Source organism: Aquarana catesbeiana, linkage group LG06, assembly GCF_042186555.1.
Source record: "Aquarana catesbeiana isolate 2022-GZ linkage group LG06, ASM4218655v1, whole genome shotgun sequence".
Classification (NCBI taxonomy): Eukaryota; Metazoa; Chordata; class Amphibia; order Anura; family Ranidae; genus Aquarana; species Aquarana catesbeiana.
The window spans coordinates 101,268,777-101,293,176 of NC_133329.1; the positions used below are offsets into that span (position 1 = coordinate 101,268,777).

Below are 24,400 nucleotides of genomic sequence, written 5' to 3' on the forward strand. Positions count from 1 at the left end.
TTTAACTGGTCCATGCTGCCCCAGGCTGGTGAGGGTAACTCCCAATCATGTGACAATGTTGGTGACTGCACATGATGGGAGCCCATATTACCAGCTCCCCATCGTCAGTAGTTGAGTCACTGACAGCTTGGTCACAGTTCTAGGGGTGCCAATGGAGCACACCCCAGAAGAACACAGGGATGCGTATATGCAGAGGCTGGACATTAAGGCCCAACCATCATGCTGCTGCATATATGTTTTAGGCCCAAAGGAGGTTAAAAATCCCCTGCACCCCCTTTGGTCTACAGTTATTTTCCTGAATTTAGCCACAAATATCCAAAGGTGGACACAAAAGGAAAACAAAATAAGGAAAAATGAGTACAATTTGTAAATGTTTAGGCTTTGTGCTGTTATCCCCCCCTTACAACCCCCTACCATATGGAGTAAATGCTATTATTGTAAATTCAGCTTTGACCCTTCTAGGGCACCTAAGGCCCAACTAAGGTCATGGTAATATATTTTAAGTAGGATAAAAACCCATGATAAATGCTTAGGGGACCCCGGGTCTGGCTGACAAGTTCCAATTAGTTGTTTGCCGCTGACTAGTGAGGGTGCAGGCTGGGGAAAGGTTCATCCAGGCCCAAAGCACGCTGTCGCACACCTCACCCGGCACAAATGGTTAGCAGGTAAAAGCAGCCTCAGCTCGATTCATCCAGGCCATGCCCGCCCCCATGTTTCGCACCAGGGCAGGGCGAAACATGTTGGGGGCATGGCTTGGATAAATTGAGCTGAGCCTGCTTTTACCTGCTAACCACTCCGGTCTGGCAAGGTGTGAGGCTCCTACTTCCATAACCTCCATTGTTATATTCCTACTTTAATTGCCCAATTATAGTAGTTGCACATTGCATGCAAATGTGATTCTACAGTTCGGTAGGCCCCAGAGTCTAAACATGCTGTCCTGTGCACTCCACACCCCCTCCTTTATTCTGCACTACAAGTCTTTGAGAGGACTGTGTGCTGGGAGGGTGTGTCTGTCACTCAGCTCTGCTGGCACAGAACACTTAAGTGGAAGGTAGGAAGAACAACTTTTTTAATAAGAGCAAAATTTTTTTTAAGCATTCCCAAACAAACGTTAACTAAAAGTCATGACATATAGCTCCACAGAACTATAAAGAGAAAAAATTGGACTTTAACCCTTTAGAAATATAGGTTCAACTTCCATTGCCTCTGTGGGTGTGCATATTTTCTCTGTTGTCAGGAAGTCGCAGACATTGGTTTTGCACTCAGGCGATCGTGCTGCCCTCTAAGATGCAAGTAGGTACAATTCTCTTTCAGGGTTATCACTCTGCTTTTCGGCCATTCTGTACATACACCCCAAAGAGCACGATGACAGTCATACTGTAAAAATGCCTGCAGTACAATATGTATAATTTAATAGTAAAAACTGTACATTTTAATTTATTTGAAAACATCCCTTACAGAATTAAAGCAGTGTGTTTATCGGAGTAAGCTACAGCTGTGATGCAGTGATCTAAGAAGTAGTTTTGTAGCGGTGCTGCAGGTTTTGCTTATTTAGTGGCTCAGAGTCCTCCACATATGGAAGTTAATGCTGGAACACATTATCACATGTGAAAAAGAGTTTTGAGTACTCCTGAAAGTACTTTAAAATAAAGAAGATATGATTAGAGCTAACTCCAAACATAATAAATATGTATGCAACAAATTTGTTACAGCTTTTTACCGTGTCTGCTTTCTTGAGGATATTTTGGGTCAACTCCGATGACCTCTTTACTCTATTTTGTTGATCCAGCTAACCTTTGTGCACTATGGGCCTTATTAAAGCGGAGTTCCAGGAAAAAAATTGAACTCCTATGAAAACAGAAGCACTCCCCACCCCAGTTTTTGTATGTGTATATATATATATATTTCATACCCACAGTACGCGGCAACGTACGTCACTTCCACAGGTTTTCTTGTGCCCTCCTCCTTCCCCCTATCGCCTTCTGGGACCTGTGTGTGTCCCAGAAGATGACGGGACCATTCAGAAAGCGCCGCGCGACTCGCGCATGCGCTGTAGGAAACAGGCAGTGAAGCCACAAGGCTTCACTGCCTGTTTCCCTTAGTAAGGATGCCGGCACCTGCACCCTGGAGCCGATGGACAGGTCTGCTTTGGGTGCCGTATTTGTAGCTGCTGACTTTTAATTTTTTTTCACCCAGCTGGAACTCCGCTTTAAGGTGTTTAAAATAAAACTGCCAGAGTTGCCTTAATCAGATTAAAACCCTAACAGATATACTGACCAACATAATCTGTTACAACAATGGACAGCCCACAATGCTGTTAATTGTAGACCCACTCAGATGCTGAGAATTTCACTTCAATCTCCAGTTTCAGTTTTTTCTGAAGCTTATTCAAAAAAGAAATGTCAAGTGCATGTAATGAAGTCTCAAGTAGGTTTACTGACTTTTTTCACTAACTGCAGTTTTTTTCTTTAACCTGGTGGCAGTGGTTGGGATGTCAGGATCAGTAGTTTGGAGACTCTAAAAATTCTCCATTTGTATACGTCCTCTACTAAAGCCTACACCCGCTCCGCCCCCCTCCTCTTGTGCAGGAACCTGTGTTGGTGCAACCCCATTGCTGCCAACTCTGCCATCTGGGCAGACCAGCACACTGGAGTCGGCCTCACACTTGGTGGGACGGGCATAACACGTTACCAGCTCTGGGGGCAAAAGTTCTACTTTTACTACTTGTTTTGGAGAGCACTCAGAAGGAGGAGGTATTAGTGGATTCACACTTGGTTGGACCTTTTCTGAATCTTCCTTGATCATATCTTCAGACTTCTTGATAGAAAGGTCTAGTGGACCTTCATGTGTACAGGATGCCTTCTCCAGAGCATGGTGGATATGCAGCAGCTCCATCCTTATTTTGCCAAGTTGTTCTGACAGAGTTTTCTGTCGTCCGTTGTCATCAGATGTCAGATTGGCCAGCTTTTGCTCCACCCTTCCATATTCTTCCAGGGTTCTGGACAAATCCCCAATGAGCAGAGATGCATTGACTGCCATAGTTTCTGAATTTTCTGAAGTGGTCTCAGATCCTCTTCTTCTCTTACTGGTGGCCACCTCAACAATTGGGCTTTTCTCCCTCCAGTGATCAGGAGTGGTTATGGGAGAACAAGGGCTAATAAAGAAGGAAAAAAATAAGTTTTATATTTTTTAGAAGATCATTAAACTAAAACACCGGTTTATACTTCTTCTCTGTAAAATGTATGTGATTGGATCTTGTTTTATTGTGGTTTCCTTCATATCTGCTATGACTTTGAAGCTTAGCTATTCAGGCTATGATCACAATAAAGCATTTATTTATTCAGTGATGTCACACATATAATTTGCTGTTAGGACATGCCCCCAAGCAATTGCATTATGAAGATTATGACAGTCCTTATAGGCAACGCTATATCCTGGCCTAGGCCGACAAGGCCCAGGCCTAGGGCAGCACTTTGCAGGGGGGCAGCACGGAAAGAGTCCCCGCCGGCTTGCGCTGTTAGTGTAGCCCCAGTCTTATGGGGCGGACTGGGCTGAGATTCAAATTAGTCTAGCGCCCCCATAAAGCGGCCGCACTGCTTCCGGTATGCGGGTGGCCGTCACCGCTTCTAATTTTGACTGTCCTATCATCCTGGACCTCAAACCTCTCTCACTGTGCTATATGTTTTCTGCTGCACCATTGGCATGGTTATATAGTCTTAGTCCTCTCCATAAAATTATCAGAAATTTGTGCTTAAAGTAGAACTATGGGCAACCCTTTTTTTTATTTTGGAAAGAGTAAGGGAGGGTTATAGCCCCTGTCAGTTAATTTTTTACCATCCCTGTCCCATTGCAGAGATTTCCCTTCACTTCCTGCCCCATAGCCAAACAGGATGTGAGAGGAAATCTATGCAAATTAAGGGAATCCATTGCCCCCCCCCAGGCCCTCAGAACTAGTGTCCCTATTTGAAAATTTCCGGGGTGGGTCTTAAACAGCAAGGGATGTGGCCTCAACAGGAAGGGGTGGGTCATATTTTAATTAGGGGGTGCACAAGTTTAGTCAGGCCTAGGGCAGCACAAAACCTAAATACACTACTGCTTATAGGGCATGAAGGGTTTACTTTCCACAGTACAATATTATTGCAGAAAATGTATTCCTAGAAAATACAATCTTTTCACCCACCCTTGGATAATTAAGGAAAAACACTCAGAACTGGACAAGACAGAGTCTGAATATTCATTTTAACAGGCTGTACAAATGTGTTCACTTAACGTTACGCAACGACCGTCACAGTTGTACATCCTTCTCAGGGTGCTTCTTACTCCAGCAAGACTCTTCAATCTGTGCTAGATGTACTAGGGACCATGGTGAACTCATCCACCTATTATGGAGATGTCCCAAATTACTGGGAGAAAGTCCTGGATATCCTAAATAGGGTATTTCAAGTCACTGTTAGATGGGACCCTAAATCTTGCCTTTTGGGTGTCTTGGATGACCTGCCGGTAGAGGATGTCACCAAAGAGGCATTGGCCCGGGGCTTTGTTCCAGGCCAGGAAATTAATTCTCCAACACTGGAAATCCGCTGATCCTCTCTCGTGGAAAGAATGGGTGGTCCCAATGGGGAACACATTAGGCCTAGAAAAATACATGTTCCAGCATAAGGGAAGCCAGAACAAATTCCAAGCTGGGCACACCTGGTTTGTCACATGTTTATTTAATTTTGGACAGAATTTTGTGAATATAGTTTCATGTGTGTTATTGTTATGAGTGTATTACAGGCTGGGCAAGTACATAATGGTACCGAAAACTGACTATGTGGATGAATGGTTACAGTAGGGACATTACTGGGATACTAAATTGTGATACCTTTATATAAGTTGCATCTTTTTTCTTTTGATATGAACATCTAATTTCTATTTTCCATATTTTTTCAATAAAATACTTCTTTGAGTTAAAAAAAAAAAAAGAATATTCATTTTAATTTATTGTAATTGTACAGTACTTGTAAAGAATTTACCGTATATCTACCTCTAATTTAGCTTGCCTGATTCTTTCAAAAGCCAAAATAAGACTGGTTCTCTTGGATATTGGACAAATGCATTATTAAAAATTAAGCTCTATTTGCATCTTTATCTAATACAAACAAGACTTGTGTGTGGCTACTTCCACTTGTTAGCACATTTGGGTCAAAATGGAGAGCTAAACAACTTTCCCATTAGAAACTATAGACATATTTTGTTACATAATAATTAAAATTATACAAGAATAGTGGCAATTTTTTTTTTTAAAAATGAATACATACAGCATAAAATAGCCAAATCTAAATATCCTATACTAATAGTAAAAAGCAAAAACAAATTTAAAAATGCTGAAAGCCTTGTACACCTCCCTAAATTCCAACTGAAGGATGCTTTAAAGGCTTCAGAAAAGTCAAAACCTGCTGAAAGACTGCAAATGGTCTGTAACATGCACAAGAAAAAATGAGCCGTATGCCCCAAAAATAAATCGAAGATGTCTATATTTGGAGATAGGGCTGGTTTATAGTATTGATAATTTAATGAGCACTGCTGAGTGTCCAGGTGATTGGACCTTAGAACAACTTGGGGCTTTTTTAATCCTATTGCACATTATTTTTAACATAAAATTAGTTTGACTCATGATTTTATACCATTGATGCTGTTTTTGCAGTTGTACAATGAGCTACTAAACAAACTGGTGTTACTTCTAGAGGTTTTATTTACCTGTTATGGAAGGTTCTGTCCCTTTCTAGTGAAGATGTGGTCTGGTCAGTTATAATTTCTGGCTTATCTCTGTCCAACCATGTCTTTCTCTTGACACATCTTGTAGGGCTTCCTTTTTCCCATGGAGATCCCTCCGTTGTCCCTTTATGTGTGGAGTTTTCATTCATTCTCGAGGCTTGCAACCCATAAACACCTAAAATCTCTTTCTGTTGTTGGATGATTTCCCTTACTGTGTGGGGTACCCATTTTAGCTCACCTTCTTGTGTTGACTTGTTATGGGCAAGAGTTGGGTTTTGCAGCTTGTCTCCAGGCCCCCAGGAAAGTAGACTATTAGCTTCTTGGGTTTTAGGTAGGCAGGTCTTCTGAGATTCCACAGGTGTCTTTGTTTTTGCAGTGGTGACAAATGGCACGTTTCCTGGTTGACCTTGGTTCACTGTCTTTCCTGCAATCTTGGTGTCAGATGTGTTGAATGTATGATCAAAAAGCAAGGGGTAGTAGAATTGGGGAATAAATGAGGAACGTTCAGTATTTTGTAAAGCTTGGAAATGGGAGAAATGTGCTGGGTGCATTAGCTGAGCTGTAGACGCTAAGAAGGGCAACTGAGCTGTGCCACTTGTCATGGTGGGGTTCAGGTAGGAGAAGAGGTTGTTGCTTTTTGGATAGTTGAGGCCCAGAAGTGAGAGACCCTGGTGTTCCTGATAATCAGCATATGTTGGAGGTGGGTAGCATGGAATAATATTAGTTCCGCTACAACCTATTGGTGTGTCAATTACATTTTTTTTAAGTGTGTTTGTCAATAGTTTCCACTGATCAAGCCGAGAGTTTCCTAAGTTGTTGGACATCTTCCTGGAGGCCTTTGCAAATCTCTGTTCTTCTCTATCCTTTTCACAGTGCCCTTCTAAAGAGAAGACATCAGTAATAATAAACTCTGGCTCACCTTCTTTACCTATCATCTCCCTCTTGTTCTTTAAAATTGTTGCGTCATTAACATTGGCTTCATTTTTGCCAGCAATGACCTGTAGTGGGGACACGTTCTTGCCTTTTTCCTTTGGAGCTTGACTTACTACGTCATCCTCTTCATCTTCCAGCTTCTCATCCTCTTCTTCCATGAACCTCTGAACCTCAGAGGAAGATTTTTCGACGTGTCTCAAATTTGTAGATGATGCAGAAGAATCACAAGCTTCTTGCTTGTCTCTGTTGCCTTCTGTGTGTGCTTCATGATTCAAGTTAACTTCTGGAACAAGGAAGTTGTTTTTCTTGTAGGGCCAGTCAGACTCTATTAGAAGGGACAATGAGTTCTTACACAGACTGTATTTCATGTGGTTGTAGAGGTGTGACTTTTCCATGCATGTAAAGGGGCACTGGAAGCATTTGTAGTTGTATGGCTTTCCCCATGGTCGAGGGATATAATGAGGCTTTTTGGGTTTGCGCTCCTTATGTTTACAGGTAGGGTTTAACTTACAGCCAACTTCTTCATCTTTAGACATGGCTTGTAGTAGTCTGGTCTGACAACCAGGTGCCTTATAAGAACAAATGTTGCTATGCCCAAGTTTACACAGCGTTATATTAGTCAAACAGCGCAAACAAACCTGTAGCAAGAAAATACAGAAAATACATGAGTAAGAATCTTTATGATAAAATATGTCAAATTGTCTCTTTACCTAGCTGTAACTTTATCTGTCTTATAGCAAATTGGAACCACTGCCATAGCAACGAATCTTTACTTTTATTGGTGCAAAATATTGAATAAAAACTAACCTCTGGCTGATTAACCTAAAATAATGCTACACAAAACAAAACTATTATGACCTACAGTATAACAACCAGAATCATCACAATACTGTCATTGAGGATCATAGCACATCCAAACATGACATTACAATTACAAAACTGTGTTCCCATGTGTCTTTATCTATCTATCTATCTATCTATCTATCTATCTATCTATCTATCTATCTATCTATCTATCTATCTATCTATCTATCTATCTATCTATCTATCTATCTATCTATCTATCTATCTATCTATCTATCTATCTCAAGGGTCTCCAAACTTTCTAAACAAAAGGGCCAGTTTACTGTCCTTCAGACTTTTGGGGGGCCGGAATGTGGCCATTGGAAGTAGAAAATGTCCTGGCATCAGGACACAATGCTCTTTTTCCTTATGCCAGTGAGAGGAATTGTGCCCCATTGTTGGTATCACTCGGTGGGAAGAATCATGCCCCATCGTTGGTGTCACTGGGAGGAACTGTACCCCATTGTTGGTGTCATTGGGAGAATTTCTGCCCCATCATTGGTATCGGGGGGGTGGGGGGGAATTACATCCTATTGTTGGTGTCAGAATGTCAGAAGATGAAATCTTGCCCTAAGCTCCAAATAAAAGTAAGCAAAGGTCCACATCCGGCGCCCAGACCAAAGTTTGGAGACCACTGATCTATGACATAAAAGTCATAGTATACCTTTAGTTTGCTGGAGCCCTGGAATTCCCTATGCTAATAATGACTTTCTTATTGTCACTGCTGGCCCCATGTAACAAAATTCAGGCTTGATGATAGGTTGATCAGGCACCAGGCACTGCATTGTAGGAGGTGGGAGCCCAGATACTCCAGTTTTACATGGAAGGGGTAGGTGCCAAACTAAAAGTGTGCTCTGGCACATTATGGGCCTTCTATGAAAAACATCCTTAGTTTCTAATTGAGGCAGAAATTACAGGTAAATATACAATAAGAGGAAGCCACACCTAGCAAATGGAGCACAACAATGGATGCAGGCATCCAATACTCCTGGATGAGTCAAAATTGAAGATTCTGCTGATGTCCATAGATTTGAAAGAAGATTTGATGAATGGGTGGTGGAATATATGGGCTTTAGTTCTCTTCTTTTCTGTTTCAGTAGAATTTATTGAAAGTGTTTTACAAAGGTTAGAAAGGTAGACATACTGTAAACACTAAAATAAGGCCTAAAAACGGCCTTGCTTCAATCAACCAAAGGTGAACAAAGTGCAAAACTGCAACACAGGTGGCATAAAGTGTTAACTTGGAGATTACAACAATAGTAAACCGTGGTAATGCATGCTGACAGTCACAAGATCACCAGTAGTAATTTATATTAATGTTACAAACTTGAAAGAAAAAAAACGGGGGGGGGGAGAAGCCTAGTTGCGACTTGCGAGTGAAATTATAGGCTATGCAGTGGGAGGAGAATCGAGCATCCCGCAGAAAGAGACCCCTCCTCCTCTCGCCCTGCCTGTTGGGGCAAGGAGAGAATAACGAATTCCAACAAACACAAAACATGGTTCCCCAGCCACACATTAATTGAAAAGCACTTTGCTGAAGAGGGGAAACGGGGAGTGGGTGCCCCCCCAAGTCCAACCATTCTAAGAGAATAGATGGACAGGACAGGTAGAGAAAGAAATAAAGGGGAAAAAGAAGAGGGGGGAAGGCAGAAAGAAGGAATGAAAGTAGAAGAAAAGAAAGAAAAAGAAAAAACGAGTTCTCTTCTTTTGAAGTGAGTTGCTTTAAAAGGAAACTTTGGGGATGGAAGTATAGAACCTTACTTTGCTAAGTAACTAATAATGAAATAATAAGCAGTTATAAGCAGGTCAGAAGTTCTGACTTTTGAGGCTGCATATTCATTGTGGGTCAGTGACTCAGTGAGCAGTAAAGCAATGGTGAAAATTAAAGCTCCAAAGCCCGCACCTTTAAAAACAAGTCACCAATGGCATCTTCCATATTTTGATCCTAACAACTTTCCTTTTAAACCAATTGGATGACTCTTTTTAGTTTGTACAAATGCTGGCCATACACTGAGTGAATATCGACTGGTTCCTAATGAACCAGCCAAAATTCAATCAGTGGTTGTCCCTACTGGTACCACTCCACTCAACATCCTTCAAATTAAAAATCAAAGGAGCCAGGTGGAAAATTGTCAGCTCAATACCAACTGCATCCAATCAGATGCAAGCACTCTTCAGTTATATCAGAATACGATAGCTGCAGTGGGAGATTTGTCTATCAACGCTGTTTAGCATGGATGGAACAATCTTTGTGTTTAGAGATAGTATGGAATTGTATTTGGTCCAAAAGATGAATCCAACTACTATCTATGGGTTTTAGGAAGGAATTTTCTTTCACACCTTAAGACATTATCAAAAATAGCTGCACAGGAAAGGTGGGGAAATTTTTGTCTTGCCTTCCTATGGACAAGCTCTGCTGGAATTTGGGAAATGTGACATCTTTTCAACCAAAAAACTCTATAATGATTTGAAAAGGGAAATAGATTAACTTTTTTGAGGTATGGGGGTGAAAATAAGAAAAGCATAAAGTACGAGATTAATTAAAAGAACTGAGCCTTTTGGTCACAGTCTTCTTCTTGGTACCCCCATGGTGTGTTGGGGAGAAAGGAGAAAAGATGGGGGAGGCAGAGACAGGTGTTTGAGCCGCGCTCTCTGAAAACACTTCCCAACATATCCTCTTGGTCTGCTGGATTCCTCTACCTGCCACAAGACATTACTTCCACTGGTCTGTCAGGCAAGGCACGGGGGGACCTGCCTGAGGGGAACATTGCGTCAGGGACCCTGCACCTGTGCATGGGAATTACTGTATCACTGCACAGTCTCACACTGAGGGCAGCCTCTAACCAGCCAGGGGGGAAAGACAGGCAGAGAGCATTGTAGGGAGGGGGCAGATGAGAGACAAGCAAGGAGACGGGGAAGACTGCAGCAGTAAGCAAGAGGTGTTCAGAGACCTTTAGTTAATAAAGCAAAGAGGAACATGCAAAGATCTGTAACCCATAGCAACCGTTTAGAACCCTTACCCCAGTGACACCAGCAAACTGGTTGGCATGGACTAACGCTTTTGGTTTGATTCACCAATTTAAAAAAAGGAAGAGTTCAGCCATAGTGATCAAGTTATAAAAACCTCTTTGACTTTGAATCTGAAATCTGATTGGTGTGGGTAACTGCACATTGCATTATAGTGTTTTTGGATAACATAGATATGTCTAACTTAGAGTAAATGTATTAGGCCCCTTTCAAACAATCGGCCCGCTCGGATCCGCTTGTCTGTTTTTCAGGCGGATCTGAGCGGGCCACCCATTGACTTCTATGGGCAGGAGAATGTCAGCGGAGATGTGTCCACTGACACCTGCCTGCCATCCGATCCGACAAGTTCTACTCAAAACAGACAGATGGCAATACATTCACCATCCATCCAGCAGATCGGATGGAATCGGATGAAAACGGACAGGCTGTCCGTTTTCATCCGATCCCTCCATAGAAGAGAGCGAGGCTCTGACAAGTCCGTCCCTGCACAGTGAGTGGAGACGGACCTGTCATCCGCCTGCTCAGCAGGGATCAACGAGGCAATCCCCAGCTGAGCTAGCGGAGTCGGTACAGCGGATCCGCTCCATGTGAACCCAGCCTTAAAGAGACCCTATCCCTAACTGTAAACAATAGTAGGCAAAGCACAAAAAAATTGTATTCTAAATTCTTTCTTGCAATGTTTCCATAAATTCATTTTTATTATTTTTCAAAGTGCCTTTGAACTTGCTACAAATATTGATTATTCCAGGAAGAGTCAATTCCCTAGCACAGCCTCTCCCTCCTTGCCATAGCACTCTCCTCTTCTTGTAGTGTCTAATTACTCTCGATACTGGCCCAGCTCCTCTGCCCCTCTTTTTACCCCCTATATAAACTTTTTTTGTAGCTGCCAGGGGAGGAACAAAGGGAAAGACTATAGAGTGTCATTTGAGTCTGCTGGGGATGCTGACATCATACGCAAGATGGTGGCACCCAGCAGCAGTCTCTGGGCTTTTATATGTCTACACAAGGGAGGCTTTTATAAGTAAATAACATGCATAAAGAAGTTAAATGCACATATAAGTTTATAGAAAAGTTTTTTGATGAAATTATTGATATGGGTCTGCTTAAGTTGATTTTGGAGTCTTTATAGTGCTTGCTGCCCAGCAGGGATGTAGCTACGCTATTTTGGGTCTCCAATATTAATATGAACTAGGGCCCCACAATGTTCTTATTACACTCATAAACTACTACATTTGAATGTGAGCCCATATCAGACACACCATATGGCTGCTTAGCTTGGTGTATACTGTACCTTCCTGAGCAAAAACAGTGGTGAGATGTATGTCTATCTATAGTTAGGCTGTGCCTACTGATGATTGAATGGTGTTTCCCATTATTTTGATTAGAAATACTTATTCTTTACTTTAAAAACAGTTGAAGGATGTACTATTGCATTTTCATTTCACAGCTTCTTGCTGCATGTTGAAGTCATAAGACATAAGCCATAAGTCATGTGCAGGGTTTCTCCACCAGGGTTCCATGGAACTCTAGGGTTCCTCCAGAGGTTTCTAGGTGTTCCTTGACCAATGAGCAATTTCTATCTCTTAGATGAGTTCCCAATGACAACATTGTTTTTTTTTTATCTATCTGTAAAAGGTTAACTCTTCTCAATGATCACAAGTGTAAGGAGAAGTCTTCCCACTGACCATCACACTAATGTATCATGAGTTGTAAGATATAGTAATTTTAGCAGGGGTTCCCTGAGACCTGAAAGTTATTTTAAGGGTTCCTCTGTGTTAAGGAGGTTAAGAAAGAGTTATTGGATCAGTCCAACCCAAAAGAGATAATTTTGTTGTAGGTAGAGTCTGATGGGCTGTGTCATTCCCTGGTTTCTTATATGTCTTCGACTCTCTAATATTGAGATCTCCTTGCCCAAATTTGCTTCTATCCACCTGGAAGTTTTAGGCGTTCCTGTCCACCTTTGCTTGTTTAAGCTCCTTCTCTTACATCCTTCATAATATAAAATAGCTCAACATGTCTTGGACCAGTGGAAGGTTTGAAAGGAACCTGTCAAGATAGTAATATGTACTTATGCCTGACTTGGTTTTAAAGGGTACTCTCTGGAGCTGTTATCCTTATTATTCCTATGTGTGCATATCAGTTGTCACTGTCTTTATGTTCGTGCTGGGTCAGCCCATTTAATGTTTGTAAAACCTAAAGGGTTAATGTTGTCTGCTGTATTTCTGAATGAATGACCTTTCAAATAATCGTCTGACAGATATATATCTTGTGCGTAAAGTGTCTGTATTGCATGGGAGCTCATGAGCAAGAGGAATCTCAGAGGCATACCGGTGTTGTGTCCTCGCTCATAGGTAATTATGAGTGGTATAAGTACTTTTAGAGATGGAGTAACAAATAACCCTTCATAGGCTTGAATAAGCAAATAAGGCTCATAATATTAAGGGGAGTCTCAGAAAAGCTCTGGCAGATGTGTAAGTCAAAGTACAACATGTCATAAAGCAGTTCCAAATACTTCGCAATCAAGTTTGTATTTTCTTTCTGTGCTTGCGTGGGATTCCCACAAGTGCTCAGTTTTCATCCCATGAGCTAGAAACATGCTGGTCAATTCAGAGCATCCCCCAAACTGGACCTACTACTCTCTTTGTGCAGCCACCACGGAGGCTCTGGACTGCGCACTTCTTCAGGGTCAGGGATTGGCTCAGTGGTCTCTGTAATGTGCTACAGAAAGAAGTCATCTCTTTATAAATATATATATTTTTGAACAGAGTTTCAGAATAGCACTGGAAATATAATAAAAACAAGATTTCTTGGAATGGTGTATGGTATCTTAGAGCCATGCAGGCAGTCACAGAGCAGGAAAGGGTGTCTCACAGCTGCACAGGCAATTATATATTTGGACAGAGGGTCTCGAAGCTGTGCAAGCAGTCACATTGCAGCACAGGGTATCTCTGAGCTGTGCAGACAGTCACATAGGTGAAAACTGTACCCCAGAGCTGTGTAGGCAGTCACATGGTTAAACCGCTGTGTTGGCAGTCATAGCAGCACAGGGTATCTTAGAGTTGTGTTGGTAGTCTTATAAAGGCACAGGGTGTCTCACAGATATGTAGGCAGTCATATAGTTGGGCAGGGTGTTTTAGAGCTTATAGATTATAGGCAGCCATATAGCAGTACAGGGTGTCATAGAGCTGTGCACGCATTCACATCGCAGCACAGAGAGTTCCCAAGCTGTGCAGGTAGTCACCTAATTACAAAGAGTGTCTCAGAGCTGTGCAGGCAGTCATACAGCAGCACAAGGTGTCTCAGGGATGTGAAGGCAATCCCATAGCAGCACAGGATGTCAAAGTGCTGTGCAGGCAGGCACATACCAGGTAGGCAGACCTTGGCACTTGATTCAGAGCTGTGCGGGCAATCGGTGGTACAGGGTGTGTTATGCAGGTGCTCAGTTACTTAAGAGTGTCTTATACCTGTGCAGTCACATAATTGGACAGGGTGTCTCAGAGCTGTACAGGTAGTCACATAACAGAATAGGGTATAAAAGTGCTGTACAGGCAGTAACATAATAATACAGGGTATCTTGGAGATGCACAGGTAATCTCAGAGGCATACAAGGAGTCACACAGTGGAACAGGGTGTCTAAGAGCTGTGCAGGTAGTCACCTATTTGAACAGAATCAGAGAGCAGTGTACTACATGCAGTCACATAGCAGGACAGGATGATACAGAGCTGTGAAGGCAGTCTTATAGCAGCAAATGGTTTCTTAAACCTGCACAGGGTGTCTCAGATCCATATATGCAGGAAGTCACACAGACAACCTGTGCATGTCTGAGACAGCCCGCACTGCTATGTGACTGCCTGCATAGTTCTTAGACAACATGTGCAACTCTAAAACACCCTGCACTGCTATGTGACTGCCTGCACAGTTCTTAGACAACCTGTGCATGTCTTAGACAGCCTGCACTGCTAAGAACTGTGCAGGCAGTCACATAGCAGCACAGGGTGTTTTAGAGTTGCACATGTTGTCTAAGAACTGTGCAGGCAGTCACATAGCAGCACAGGGTGTCTCAGAGATGCACAGGATGCCTTAGATCTGTGCAGGCATTAACACAGCAGCACAGGGTGTCTCAGAGCTGCACAGGGTGTCTCAGAGCCATAACAGGCAGTCTCAGAGCAGCTGAGAAGAGGGTTGTGTTGGTGCACACAGATTGCACCCCAGGGGATGGCACTGATGTCGGTGGGGGAGAACATGCCTATTTCCCGCAGCATCTGCTGGTGAGAGAGCCTGGTACAGACCCATTTTTCATATTCCACAGTTTGATGCCACAGGCTGCTCCCAATAACTACCAAATGGCGCAGCCTCCTGTGTATGGGACCCCTAGGGGTCCGACAAAAGTCCCTGCGGGGCCACAGACTGCTGGTTACATCTTGAGCACCAACACAGAACACAGCTAGCCCTCTCCATGCCATTAGCCACTATTCATCATGCAGAGGACACTCAGCATAGACTAAGAATGCACAAAAAGCTGCATGTGTGAGGATAACATATAGCACCCGTAATCATATCCACTACAGGCTTATTTAATATAAGAGTGGAAAGGGCAATGGATATATGCAGAGTGCAGTAACCCATGTTGACCAATGAGATCTAACCTTTCACCAATTTAGAACAGTCAGCTCCATGAAAGATGATTGCTTATTGGTTGTTTTCACTTAATAGACTTTTAATATAGTAAACATTTCTGTCTCTTATTTCAGATATGTTTGTAGAAAGATATGTTAGTATTTTCACCCAACTTGGTCATTCCACTGTTTAATCAAAGTTAAGAATGTAGTGTTGGCTTGACTTATGAACAATGAGACATAGGGCTGTTTCCCATAGCAACTATCAATTCTATAACTGGCGTGGGAAAAGGGAAACACTGAACCTGGATGGTTGTTATGGGCCACATCACCACTATTCATTTCTCCATTCTTCTTTAAGCAGTGTTACATATTAGCGTCCATTTTTTGCCCAATAGCAAAACAAATGACCAGTTCCAATATCGCCTGCAAATATTACAAGGCATATTATGACACACACACACACAGGTTTTCCAAAACCTTAGATAATCTCTATGCCATCAGATGTCCTTTGTGTTCATGAGATGGATTCCACCAACATACAGCCCCAAAAAACAAGGGAGGCAAAGCAGATCTATCAGTGGTGGAACATCTGCCTGTCTACAGGAAAGCTAAAGGTTCCACTGGGGAAATACCTTATTTTTGGGTTGCCACTCTCTCCTCTTTCTATAGGACCGAAGCAATCATTAAGAGAGGTTCTGACCAGGACACATTGATGGAGGTTGGTCAGTTTGAGCATGCATATCTTTTTACTATTGTGTTCTTGTTCCCATGCCTAAATCTTGCTATAGACCTGCCCACCCAGGACCATTCTGGATCCATCAAACACTCCAGTACAGTGTTCTAAGTCCTGATGATGGAGGTTGTTCATTGGACCCTCAAAACACGTTGGATGCTTTTCATGCTGTATCCAGTTGAAATAATAAAAACATTGGACTGTTGCCATGTTCATTTAGTGCCCTCATTGGTTAAATACATTTGGGTTCACCCAGTCTGGGTGACCCTGATTCTTTGGCTGCCACACTCAAGTAACTAGACATGAAGGTTCATGGAAGGAAAGGATGACCCCTGGAAGTCGTACATCTATGGTGTTCTGCTACGATGAATGGAGGGGCAACCTCAGCCTGGACTTTGACCAGGCTACGCCCCCAACGTGTTTCTCTCCGCCCCCCGGAGCTTAGACATGAAGACTGGCCCCCTGTGACCATTTGAAAGTTTGTGTCCAATGCCTCACTCTCTTTGAACTTGCATGTCTGACTGTCCTCTAGTACCTACTATCACCTGAGGTCATTCACAGATGTGATGCTGTACCATGCTGGCAAACTGTTTGGGATTTTAATCAAACATTTATGTCATTAAGGTCAGTTCTCATTGCAGCCATGCTTTTCCTGTTCTCATTAGAGTCAGGCACTTTGACTCTAATGAGGCATCCTGCAGTTTGGATGCGTTGACTAGAACTTACCCATCTAAGTCCATTGAATATACACTATGTTACCAGAAGTATTGGGAACCCTGCTTTTTTCACACACATGACCTTTAATGGCATCCCAGTCTTAGTCCATAGGGTTCAATATTGAGTTGGCCCACCCTTTGCAGCTATAACAGCTTTAACTCTTCTGAGAAGGCTGTCCACAAGGTGTAGGAGTGTGTCTATGGGAATGTTTGACCATTCTTCCAGAAGCGCATTTGTCTGGTTAGGCACCGATATGGACGGGAAAGCCTGGCTCGCAGTCTCCACTCTAATTCGTCCCAAAGGTGTTCTATTAGGTTGAGGTCAGGACTCTGTGCAGGCCAGTCCAGTTCCTCCATACCAAACACTCATCCATGTCTTTATGGACCTTGCTTTGTGCACTGGTGCCCAGTTATGTTGGAACATGAAGGGGCCATCCCCAAACTGTTCCCACAAAGTTGGGAGCATGAAATTGTCCAAAATGTCTTGGTATGCTTACGTCTTAAGAGATCCCTTCACTGGAACTAAGGGGCTAATCCCAACCCCTGAAAAACAACCCCACACCATAATCCCCCTTCCACCAAATGATTTGGACCATTGCACAAAGCAAGGTCCATAAAGACATGGATGAGCGAGATTGGGGTGGAGGAACTTGACTGGACTGCACAGAGTCCTGACCTCAACCCGATAGAACACCTTTGTGATGAATGCGAGCCAGGCCTTCTCCTCCACACCAGTGCCTGACCCCCCAAATGTGCTTCTGGAAGAATGGTCAAACATTCCTATAGACACACTCCTAAACCTTGTGGACAGCCTTCCCAGAAGAGTTGAAGCTGTTATAGCTGCAAGGGTGGGCCAACTAAATATTGAACCCTACAGACTAATGCCGTTTACACATGATCGGACATTCCGAAAACAAAATCCTGGATTTATTTCCGACGGATGTTGGCTCAAACTTGTCTTGCATACACACGGTCGCACAAGTGTTGTCGGAAATTCCGAACGTCAAGAACGCGGTGACGTACAACACGTACAACGAGCCAAGAAAAATGAAGTTTAACAGCAAGTGCGGCTCTTCTGCTTGATTTTGAGCATGCGTGGAATTTTGTGCGTTGGAATTGTGTACACACGATCGGAATTTCCGACAACGGATTTTGTTGTCGGAAAATTTGAGAACCAGCTCTCAAATTTTTGTTGTCAGAAATTCCGACAACAAATGTCCGATGGAGCCTACACACGGTCAGCATTTCCGACAACAAGCTCACATCGAACATTTGTTGTCGGAAATTCCGACCGTGTATAAGCGGCATAAGACTGGGATGCTGGGATTAAAGTTCATGTGCGTGTAAAGACAGGTGTCTCAATACTTTTTGTAATATAGTGTAGATGTTTAAAACCACATTGCAACTCACCTGAGTCATGCATGGGTGCAATTGATGTGGGTCACTATAGAGGTAAATAATCTATAGTGCATAAACTGGTGCTGCGCACACCGTCATATATAAAGAAAATAGCAAACCCCGCCCCTTTATTGTTATCCTATCATTACTACACTTGTTGTTGCTGGGTGCTCAGGATGACATACAGAGTTGCCCGAACATTCAGTCAGTAGCAGTTTCTGTAAGAAAAAGCCTAGGCATTTGAGCACATGATCTCTGCTGAAGAGGACGATCAGTCAATCTAAAATCTGATCTTCCTTTTTTTAATACCCAACTCCAGGAATTAAGCAAAATCTACCCATGCAATGCTCATTATGACTAGGGGTTAATGAAAAGGCTGCATTACTTTCCTTACCCTCCTCTATTCAGCCAGCGCCAGCACTCTCCTTTTCTTACTCTGGCTATGGGTGATCCCTTGGCATTATCACTTACAATGCAGGGCTATTAACCCTGCATTGTATGTGGAGAAGGCAGGATTGGGACTGCAGTGGGTGAGTGCCTTAGAGAGGAGGCTTTATGCAGGGGTGTCAAACTGGTGGCCCTCCAGCTGTTGCAAAACTAAAAGTCCCATGAGGCATTGCAAGGCTGACAGTTAAAAACATAACTCCCAAAGGCAGAGGCATGATGGGACTTGTAGTTCCCGAACAGCTGGAGGGCCACCAGTTTGAGACCCCTGCTTTAAGAGACCTGTCAAACAGCTGAAGGAACCTTGTCGGGGCGAGGAATAAGGTAAGTATGTCAGCTCTAACCTCTTGAGCAATACCTGTCCTTGCTACATAAATACCACCAGGCTTATTCTACAAACAGTACGAGGAGAAAAGCACCAGGGGGGCATTTACACCAGTGCTTTGTGGTAAATTGAGGGAAATAGGCCAGTTTTTCCTGTGCACTACCACAATGCCACTACCAACAGTGCAATGTGGGGTGGTGCCTGATTTAATGTAGGTTGTGGTGCAGAGGCATGCCTATTTAAAACCATGGGTTATCCACACCTGCATTACTGCAGCATTGTAGTGTGACGCCACCTAAGTGCAGTGCCTGGAAATTCATTTTGATGAAGTCAGACCAGAACATGATGGATTGTGATTGGATACTAGGGGAACTGAACTTTGCACCTAGCTCTTTGCAGTGATTTTTTAAATAGGCCTATATATGGACATAACAACTTATTTAAATACAACAAAGAGCAGATTCATGTCCTTAATAAAATGACATATAAATGCTCACAGTTATTTATAGACATTCTATTAATAAGAATATAAAGATGGATTGCGAAATAGAAATAGTCAATGGGGTTGATTTACTAAAAGCAAGCAGGCTGTTCACTTTGCAAAGCAAATTTTCCCTTAGCTTGGTGAAAATGGTGAAATTTCGCTTAGCAAAGGTTACCCAAGCACGTGCAAAACAAACAAAGTAAAAACAAACAAACATATTTTTGCTTTCAGGTGATTGGATGGTGGGAGACAGCAGAGCTTCGCCTCATTTATGTGCAGGTGCAAATTCCCTTGACAAATAAATTCTCTTTCATAGTGAACAACCTTTTTGCCTTTAGTAAATCCACTCTAGAGAGTTAAAACCTGTGCCCTTCGTGGTGTCACGTCTGTAATATATCTTATACATAATATTGGTAAGGGATGATATTTGACCACCAATATAGGCTGCACTTCAAGCATTTTCATTGCATTTTGCATTGTTGTAATAAATAGACAGCCCTGTCCTATCTACTATTTCAGCATAGGAAGGGGCCAGAAGATCATAAAACCCAAATGTTCACATCATCTGGGGTAACTGATTGTACTTCCAGTTGGGGAAGCTTTTAAGTCGATCAGCTATAAAGCATGAATTGTGACTCAAAGTCAATGTATAAAACACAATGGTCAGATTTAAAGAATTATGTCATGTAAATAAAATTTAAACTTACCTATAATACAATAAGTTTGATTCAAAAAGCTAACAAACCAGAATAAGAAGAGTTTTTTTTTTTTTTTAAAGTGACAGTTATTTTCAGTTCCCATGAGATATGAAAATTACAGTCACATGGCCAAATGAAAATATTTATCCATGTGTGAAAGCTTTGTAAATCGAGACTTATATGTTCTAACTGAACGTTCCTCCGTGACTGCATTATTGTCAAGATAAGAGTTGGCTATGCATTGTGTGCTTTGTTTTTTAACAATAAAAATTAGATTTATGTTTTCCACACATTCCATTCACTATGATAAACAGGTTTCTTGCATTTGTTGTTACTGCAAACTTCTCAAGGTTTAATCATTGATAAAAAGCATTAAAAATGACTTGACCGCTGCAACTAATTATATTATTTTTATTGCTGATAGTGTGGTTGAACTGGTTAAACACGTCGCTTCTTAAAATTGGAGACAGCATCAGAGCAATATCCACACTGCAAGATCCTCTAAATAAATGTGTCTAGAATTTCCGTAGTCGCCATTAGCATTTACATTGCATTGTATTTGAAAGCACTAATATTGTGTAAAGTATATGATTATCATTATTTCATATTGATAAGCCGAAATATATACACGTCAAATCATTCTGAACCTACAACTCTGCAAGCTGTGCTTTGAGCCAAAAAAACTATTGAGCATTTTATTCTTTACAAATATTCTTCACAAATAATAACTTTATACTAAAGTAGCAGACCTTTCCAAAAATAATTACCTGCCCAGATCCGGCATAGAAAAAAAAGTTTTTGTTTTTTTTTTTGTATTTTGTAGTTATTTTTATTAAACAAATAAAAATATAAAAAACATTAATATTACTGTATAACTACCATTTTAAATCTATCTATCTATCTATCTATCTATCTATCTATCTATCTATCTATCTATCTATCTTTTATATTTTATCTATCTATCTATCTATCTATCTATCTATCTATCTATCTATCTATCTATCTATCTATCTATCTGTCTGTCTGTCTGTCTGTCTGTCTGTCTATCTATCTATCTGTCTGTCTGTCTGTCTGTCTGTCTGTCTGTCTGTCTGTCTATCTATCTATCTATCTATCTATCTATCTATCTATCTATCTATCTTTCTTTTATATTTTATCTATCTATCTATCTATCTATCTATCTATCTATCTATCTATCTATCTATCTATCTATCTATCTATCTTTCTTTTATATTTTATCTATCTATCTATCTATCTATCTATCTATCTATCTATCTATCTATCTATCTATCTTTCTTCCTTACTTTCTTTTTTTTCTTTCATCTATCTATCCATTTATCTATCTTTTATCCTTTCTTTAGTTCTTTTGTCTATCTATCTATCTGTCTATCTATCTTTTATCTTTTCTTTAGTTCATTCATTCTTCTATCTATCTATCTATCTATCTTTCTTTCTTTCTTTCTTTCTTTCTTTCTTTCTTTCTTTCTTTCTTTCTTTCTTTCTTTCTTTCTTTCTTTCTTTCTTTTCTTTCATCTATCTATCCATGTATCTATCTTTTATCCTTTATTTAGTTCTTTTGTCTATCTATCTATCTATCTATCTATCTATTTATCTATCTATCTATTTATCTATCTTTTATCTTTTTCTCTATCTATCTTTCTTTTTTTTCTTACATCTATCTATCCATGTATCTATGTTTTATCTGTTCTTTCTTTCTTCTATCTGTCTATCTATTTTCTTTCTTTTTTTCTTTCATCTATCTATCTATCTATCTATCTATCTATCTATCTATCTATCTATCTATCTATCTATCTATCTATCTATCTATCTATCTATCTATCATATTATATAATATTAAAACATTATAGCAGCCAACACCAAGTAAATTTACCTTTCAGTGAAATATGAATAAATATTATTCTATCTATCTACTTTCTGACTGATTTTACATATAGACAAATATATAATCCTTTCTTAATAAATATTACCACAGTAACTAATACACATAGTTATCTTTGCTTGCAGAATACCAGAAATATTTAAATCATTAACCCTCTTAATATATTTGTTATTAGTAGTTATCAGTGTAATGACAGTAATCAATAATATGCCAAAACTCATTAGTGATCTAGATAATATAGACTACTAATCATTGGATAAAAGCATTTTTAATTATGTGTGCAGATAAATTGACATAACTGATTATATCTAAACCTATCTATAGTTTCTCTCACTACTACATACATTTTTTTTTTCAATTCTGTGCAGATACATTTTGACTATTATTTTCCAACGAATATTAAAAAGTAATATTTAATTTCTCAGTTCTAATGAAATATCGCAATGAAATGAAATCTCCTAAGTATAACTAATGATAAATGCCACGAGATGTATAAAAGTATTGGTGTGAGTACTTACATTGATATGCTGTATTGACAGATGAGCTCCTTGCTGGCTCCTCTCCCTCTCCAAAATGTACTAAAGCTCCAATGTAAAAGGACAAGACCGGTCAAGTGTGGAGCCTCCATCTAAAGAGGGGATTGGCCAAGCTAGACTCTACCCATTCCTTAAAGAATGAGGAGGGACCTTTTTCCCTAAACAATACAACATCCAGCTCTACAGGCTGCCAATAAATGCATTCCATCATTAAAAACCAGATAGTCTTTATTTATAATGAAAAAAAAACGTTTTTTTTTACACTGTTAATATTACATTAGTACTGTCTGGATTTTTTTTTTTTTACTGTTTTGATGGAAATGGGAAAAAATAAACTCTGGAAATACATTTGATATTTACCCAGGAGCCTGCATATACTATATCTGGTCTCCCACAGTACACAGAACATGGAAATGCAATTATTTTAGTAAATATAAACTGGTAAATACCTTTTCTCATCAGCAGTATATATCAGTCTTGTGACTTCTATCAGTGTCTGGTTAAAGCTTGTAGGAGGAGTTTTCATTTTCCCATGATTGTCTTATGGTGCTGCAGGACCCCTTACCCTCTGCCTGAACAGTGCTGATTGGCCCTTTGCTGATCACATGCACTCTCCCAAGAAAATAAAAAAACGGTCTAGCAATACACACCAAACTTAGCATATGCAGCTTGCCCCCAAGGCTCTGTACTGTCAGGAGATGATTTGGGGACTGCGGAAGAGGGGGAGGATCAGAGAAGACAGGATCAAACAGCCTTTTTACACAATGCAGAGGATTAAACCCCTTAGGTTCCACGGTGAGTATAACAAGCATGCTTTACTGCATATATAGACTTATTTTACTCTTGTGGGTTTAGTAACACTTTACACATAGTAAAATAACATATGGGAAGTTGGGCTTTAATAATCTTAGGTCTAAAATGCACAATGAGGCTGATTTGCTAAAGAAGTTGAGAATGTTCACCCAATAAATAAAAATAATATCATTTTTAACCTTCCTTAACACTGAACTCCAGTAAGGAACTGTATTGCACATTTACATTAGTCCAGTTTGGTACAATGTAAGTATACAGTTCAATTCTCATACCTGATGGGCTGCTGGGAAGCTGAAAATCACTGTAATAGTTTGCTCTACAGTGATAACCGCAATCTTCTGGGTCCGGTGCCAGGTGGCTTCCCCTAATACTTACAACACATGCTATTCATAAAAAGACTTGCAGTTTGGCAGTTAATGCAAGGCACTATCTGATTGGACGAGTCCTTTCAAGCATTACATATATTGAACATTATGTGTGGATCTTCTGTGATTTTTTGAGGATTTGAGGCCCCCCTTTAGCTCATAAGTTGACAACCACTGCTTTAGGTTCATAAAGTGGTAGGCAGAGCTCATCAGAGCCCTAATAAGAAATGATGGCAGAGGCAGGAGTCCAAAATGAATCCTTTTACTGGTTTAAATGGTATACAAATATCCAACACAGTTTGGAGGTTAAAAATCACCCATTCCTCAGGGCTATAAATAAAATAAAACTAAAATCAATGGAGTCCAACTTTAAAAATAGATAAAAGCAATAAAATACATAAGAGAGGGTTGACGTAAAAAGCATTCAAATACAGTATCTCACAAAAGTGAGTACACCCCTCCAGGTCTTTTTTTCTCAGAGAATAGGTGCAGGAACTCCTCCCTTCCGAGTCACCCTTTGACTCCACCCCCTACCCACCTCTAAACACCATTCATTGGGTCCACCCCTTACCCACCTCCCAGTACCACCCCTTTTAGAGAATACAGAACCAAATATAATTTTGAGGTGCTAAGTATTTTGTATGGAATTTGTTAATGATAACAAGGACAGTGAAATACCGTATATCTAGCAACAATAGATCCCCACCAGCAACAATGGATTCCCAACAGCCAGCATCAACAGACCCTTCAGCAACCAGCAACAAAGACCCCTCCCTCAACAATGGATCACTCCCAGCAATGATTGACC

The 24,400-nt window shown here is 40.9% G+C and overlaps 1 protein-coding gene across 1 annotated transcript; it reads right to left on the reverse strand.

The window, feature by feature from the left end:
- Nucleotides 1–788: 788 nt before the first annotated feature.
- PRR35 (proline rich 35) lies at nucleotides 789–22,712 on the reverse strand. The gene is made up of 3 exons (XM_073636549.1): nucleotides 22,397–22,712; nucleotides 5,740–7,328; nucleotides 789–3,154 (listed from the first exon to the last, which is right to left on the reverse strand). The coding sequence occupies exons 2-3, from the start codon at nucleotides 7,224–7,226 to the stop codon at nucleotides 2,518–2,520; spliced, it is 2,124 nt and encodes a 707-aa protein (XP_073492650.1). The 5' UTR covers nucleotides 7,227–7,328; nucleotides 22,397–22,712; the 3' UTR covers nucleotides 789–2,517.
- Between the last annotated feature and the right edge of the window lie 1,688 nt (nucleotides 22,713–24,400).

What these genes read in the sequence shown, in the direction of transcription:
- PRR35 (XM_073636549.1), bottom strand. Translation starts at nt 7,226, where the DNA reads ATGTCTAAAGATGAAGAAGTTGGCTGTAAGTTAAACCCTACCTGTAAA. An exon ending in GACAGAACCTTCCATAACAG is followed by an intron (nt 3,155 to 5,739) that starts GTAAATAAAACC and finishes CTTCTTTATTAG; the next exon opens with CCCTTGTTCTCCCATAACCA.